General features: G+C 39.8%; 1 protein-coding gene across 1 annotated transcript; it reads left to right on the forward strand.

Annotated features, from left to right (window-relative positions):
* The first annotated feature begins 1,895 nt into the window (after positions 1-1,895).
* On the forward strand, positions 1,896-5,689 carry LOC146587645 (C-type lectin domain family 7 member A-like). Its single transcript, XM_085319236.1, is given in 5 exon segments — positions 1,896-1,938; positions 1,941-1,982; positions 4,017-4,164; positions 4,960-5,081; positions 5,355-5,689. Coding segments are annotated over 5 exon segments (690 nt in total).
* The last annotated feature ends 311 nt before the right edge of the window (positions 5,690-6,000 follow it).

The raw sequence follows: 6,000 nt of genomic DNA on the forward strand, positions 1-6,000 counted from the left end.
TAGTCCATTCCATATTACATTATGCAATTTGTACATATCCACCTTTAGATACCAAAGAAAGCAAATTGTGTGGACAGAAAATACTTCTGTCCACTCTCCATTCCCCTGTTCATGATAAATCAAGTGATGTATGTCAAGTCCTTTCTTTCTTAGATAACAGGATTTTAACTGAAAATCAAGCTCCTCAAAGAGCTAAAGAAATGCTGTTGTGCTGCTCTTAGAAGTTGCTGAGAAATTGCTACCAGCTTGATTAATCGTACCAAATATTTTTCTGTGGGCACTTAGGAATGTAAAATATGGAACACATTTGGGGCTTACAAGGACCCCTAATATTTTTGCAGTTGCAGCAAGACTTTATCAAAGTTTTCATGTATTTTTATTGGATGATAATCCAAAATGACTCCATGCATGTAAAAGAAAGCAGATCTTTATTGTCTGAACTACGTACAAAGAAACAGTGTAGCTGGTCATGGTTCTTTCTTCACATAATTCCCACTCACATTTCATGTTCTTTCCATTGAGATCATAAGGGTTGTCACCTCTCCTTGACAGAACATATGACATGGATTCAAAACCAACAGTACACTAGAGACTGAGCATGACAGTCCTAGAAATTAGTATTTATTATCTATACACCTCTGCCCAGATGCTGGAGTCTTAAGTCACTGTGCTCGTTTTTTCCACTGAAAGATAAAAGTCTGGAATGTCTTATGTCCTGTGCGCAGGGAGCTCTGTCTCTCAGGGGCTGGTAGAATTACAGTTCCTGGCCTATATGTGGTAGTGCTGTCTGAGAAAAGATAGAAGATTCAACTCTCAGAAATTCCTGTCTTTCTACCAGCAGATCTAGAAATATTGGGACACTTGGGACCAGTTAAATATTTCCATGTTATTCCTATCACTGGACTTTCAAGAGAGCATGGCACATCCTTGAGCTGTCAGGTTACCCTCATTTATAGGAAGTGACAGTCCAAGCACAATGACCTTCTACTGTACTCAGTTAATCAATCTTGCTAAAAGGCAGAGTGAGATGTGTGAATGTGCTTAGATGGCTTCCAGGTCAGCACTAGTCTAGAAGCAGTGTCGTAGTATTCATAGTGTTCATGAATTTTCTACCAAGACTCTTGATTAGTTTAGCAGATTTCTTCAGCTCACTCCTTTTCTTGCACTGCAGACATGCTTAGAATGGCAGCTGTGAAATGTATGATATTTTCTTCATGTTTGAGCAATGGGTAATGCTATGGCAAGTCTATGTGGTATCCCATTAAAGTCAGCATAGTGTTCTCAGAGAAGGGGGAATCAGTATGATTCTCACTTCGTTTTATCTTCATTCTTCCTCCACTGTCTGAGCCCTTCTGGTTGAGTTTGCTGAATAATAATCACTGTGTAATCAAGCCAGAAAACACTCTCTCCCCACATCTCACCCTCCCACACTCCTCCCCCCCCCCCACAGCTGAAAAACATCTAGGAATCACTTAGACATAATCCAAAATTAATGTCAGTTCCTCTTCACTTTTCCTCTTTCTCCCTTTTCTTTCTACAGCAAGAGTATATCTAAAAATTGATAATTGTATGGGTTTGTTCCAGGGATTGAGAATGAGAGAATTCCATTCCTGTTGCATTTCGGCACACACAGAAGAGTTAAATGCTATTTTGTGACTCCAATTTAGAGTGGTTTTTTGAGACTTCATTTTTTTTTATTTTATTAAACAACTCCCTGAGTTTTTGTGTCATCCAGCCCCTTTGTATGAGACAAAATGCTCTTCTGAATTGTACATGAATCACTTCTCTTAATGCCCAATGTCACTGACCATTTGTTTGATCTTAGCCAGAACCTTACCTCTGTCTCCTCTGTGGGCTCAATCAAACCTTTGAATTCTTCTGTAACCTTACCAAAAATGACTGAAGAAGTGACATATGCAGACCTGAAGTTTGTGACATTGGAAAATTCCAAAATCAGGAGCTCCATGATGCCAGAACAAAAGGTCGTGGAGGAGAGTATTTTTTATGTGACACTCTGGAGGATGTCACCTACATACTGCAACTCAACTTCTGGGAGCCTTGGACTCAAATTCCAAAAAAGTTATAGGGATAGAAAGAATGGAAGAGGTTAAAAATAATGGAAGATTGGAGAATGTGGAAAAACTGTTTAGACTTGAAAGGAAAGATATAACTAAGGTTATGGGATGCAGTTAAGTGGAAGTAAACATGTTCAAGTTAGATATTAAGTGTAATTTCCTAGAAGTTAGTGAAATAATCTGCCTAAGGGACCTTATGAAAGTCTTTCTGATTTGCTCATTTAAATTTAACTGACTGAATCAGCTTGGAGTAGGTATGAGGGAAAAATTAACACTTATCCCTGAAGAGAAGGAATTGATAGAGAAATAGCTCTCTGTACTTAAATTCATAAAAACAATACCATATAGCTTCTCAGAGGAAGGGAGGAATATGGCTGATCCAAAATCTGTATTATATATGCTATTTATTAGTGCTTTAGAATTCCTCTGTATGAAAGGTACTAGAAAAACAAATAAATGTTTTGCTCCAGCCTGAGTAACCCATTTGAAAATGAATTCACTAGGTTAACAGATTGAAGAGATCTTTCCTGAAAGAAATTGTCCCTTACTGGCTAGTCAGTGATTATCTCATTATCACTTTTCCAGAGTTCTTTGAATTTTATACTTGAAGACTGGAGCAGAATTCTCACTACTCTAGTAAGATTCTTCTCAACCACTAGGTTAAAGGATTAGGGAGTACAGGAGATAAAAAGGAAGAAATAGCACAGGTGGATATCCTAGTTGTTTCTGTTGTTGCCTTCAGCATAGTATAAATATTCCCACTGAAATTTCAGATTGGGAGCTAGTAAAAGAACATAAAGTTATAAACCGGAAGTAATTCATTTCTCTGTGTCTTTGAGATTTTTTGTAAATTCATGCAGGTGTTTGCATATGTTTACATTATGCGAATGAGTGTAGATTTCCAGGTGTGAGAGTCTAATTCTGTGCAACTGCAGGTATGTGATCTTATTCACATCCATCTGGCCTAATTTCATATTATTTTACAGAGGCCTTGCTTTCATTAGTAAGTGTTTCTGAGGTTATTTTCTGAAAAGGCAACTTAATTCCCAGTGTGCCAGGTTAGGCATTCAAAAGTTAAAATACCTCAAATACATGATTGTATATGAAAATCTCAGCCCTGTTGCAGATAAAAAAAATCCTTGATGAAAATACTCCATGTGTGAAATTCTGTTCTGCCCAGCCTTACTTGTCCAATTCAAGGATCTGTATCCTTCTAAAAGCCATTGCTACAATAGTCTCTGTGAGCTCCTCAGTTCTCAACCCCTGACTGCTAAGGAGGCCTGGGCACAACCAATCAACAGGATAGTTTTCATAACGTTTCTACTCAGCCCTGGAGAGGCCTCATCTCGAGTACTCTGTCCGGTTCTGGGCTCCCCAGTCCAAGAGAGCCATGGCGCTATTGGAGACAGTCCAGCATAGGGCTATGAAGATGATCAGAGGACTGGAGCATCTGCCCTACGAGGAACGGCTGCGAGAGCTGGGCCTGTTTAGACTGGGGAAGAGAAGACTGAGGGGGGATCTTATCAATGTGTACAAGTACCTGAAGGGAGAGTGCCAAGGGGACGAGGACAAACTCTTTTCAGTTATCTCATGTGACAGGACAAGAGGCAATGGGCACAAACTGAACCACAGGAAATTCTGCCTGAATATGAGGAGGAATTTCTTCACTTTGAGAGTGATAGAACACTGGACCAGGTTGCCTGGAGAGGTGGTGGAGTCTTCTCTGGAGATATTCAAAGTCCACCTGGATGCAACGCTGTCTAACATGGTCTTGGTGACCCTACTTCAGCAGGGGGTTGGACTAAATGATCTCCAGAGGTCCCTTCCAACCTTACCAATTCTGTTGCTTTTCTCTGAGGGACTCTGCAGTGCTCCACTGATTCTGCAGGGGAATCCAATAGAGACTACCCTCACTGACAAACCTGCTGCTTTGTTTTTGAGGTCATACATGTACTCCTTGTCCTGAGAACTGACTAGGATATGGAAACAACTGCTACTATTTTTCAAAGGAAAGGAAAACTTGGCAAGAAAGCAAGGCTCAATGCTCTACTCTGGAGTCCAGATTTCTTAAGATAGAGAGTAAGGAAGAGCTGGTAAAAATTCTTGTTTTCTCTTTCTTTGACTATATGCTTTGCAATGTACTATGACCTGAGAAGCTACATCTTTTTTTCCATGATATAGCATTTGTGCTCTAGGTCAAGTGTCAAAAACTATCCATGCCCCTTTGAAACCCTTCAGCCTATATAGTGACTGCACCTATCCTTGATGTATATTTACTGACTTCAGTGGAACTGTACTGAGACATGCCAATTTGGGCCTACATCTAGATCCTCACCCCATGTCAGGTCAAAAATACTTGAGCTAATTCTGATTGGCATCCCCTTTGTTGTCATGCTAGAATAAATGATTCGGCAATTTACAGAGGCCTGGATTTCTGTTTCCTGCTTCCCAGAATTAGTAGGCTAGACAGCCTGGCCTATTCTCTGACCTCTTATTCCACAAGATCAGAAGAGAAGTATTATCTTTTTCTCACTCCTAAATTGCAGGTGGATCAGTAGATAAAGCAACTGGAAGAGCTCTTCACTGTGAAGGAATTCATTCTCAGACCTGTAATGGCAAAGAGATTAAGTCTTTAAGTCTTTAGCTTTTATTGCCTGTATTTTGAATTGCCTGTGTGCAAATGATGCAAAAGACTTCTCCTGCCTAACTTATGTAACCAGAATGTTAGAAGGAAGTGATTCTATGACTGTCTGTTACACACAGTCTGTTACGCACAAGTGTGAACAGCTCTCTTTCATTTACTTCTGTTCTTTTCCAACACATTATGAATGAATCACAGGTGTGATTCAGAGCTTTGCATTTATTTCCCTGCAGGAGTTCATAGTCTTGAAGACTTTGTGTAAGACACGTGGTCTTACAGTTGTTCCTCTTTCTAGATTGGACTGTCTCACAACTGAGCTGAAGGACCTTGACTGTCAGGGAATGGATCAGCTTTCTCCTCTGATCCATAGGTGAGTGCATAGATACAAAGAATTCAAGKCCGTTCATATTTCTTATGAGCCAGAAACATCAGTCTTTGACCACTGTCCCACTTACTTCCTTTCCCTCTGCCCATTTGCCAGCAGACAAACCATCACTCTCTCACTTATCAATGCAGACAAAGCTTCATCGGGAGCTTATATACTATTATGGGTCAAATGGGTAGCAGTAGTTGGGAGATATTGTATTAGCCCGTGATTTGACATTCTCTGCTGTTTTTTTTTTTTTTTTTTTTTTTTTTTTACAGATTTTGCATTCAGGAAGCCAGCTCCAATCTTTTCCTAGTCTGTGTGTGGCTTCAAGATGCAAACAGAAACACTGCACGATGTGGTGAGTACAGATTTTGCATTTGTGAGAAAATGATGAGTCCTGGGGTGATGTCCTATAAACCAGAAAAACAGAAGGCAAATAGAGAACAACCCTTTCTTAAGGAAAGTCACCAGTTTGTAATGCCYGGGAGTGCCAATCCAGCTGGAAGCAGGTTGTTCTGCATCTGGCCATTGAGGAGAAAGATGCATTCCTCTAAAACATCCCTCTTCATAACTAACGATGTCACACCTGATCCAGTTCTTTGATTTTTTCAGATCCATTTTCTATCCTGTGAAGGAATCTCACAAATAGAATAAATATTTCTGCTGCTATTTCTTTTGTTTATTGTCTCCTTAGTAGGGCTTTGTGCATAATAGCCTCAGCAATCAGAAAATACCGAGCTTTTAATGATTTAAAACCTGCTGCCACTTGACTGCTGTACAAAGAGAAGATTGCATCATAACATCTGTTTTCCATGGCACTAGCAGACAACAAAGATCTTTGAAGTCTCTCAGGAAAAGAAAAGTTTATAGCATGGGACTTTTGTTCCTCTATATATTTCATACTATTTTGTGCC

Source organism: Rhea americana, unplaced genomic scaffold (assembly GCF_003343005.1).
Source record: "Rhea americana isolate MKP2758 unplaced genomic scaffold, rheAme1 scaffold_579, whole genome shotgun sequence".
In the NCBI taxonomy this organism is placed as follows: domain Eukaryota; kingdom Metazoa; phylum Chordata; class Aves; order Rheiformes; family Rheidae; genus Rhea; species Rhea americana.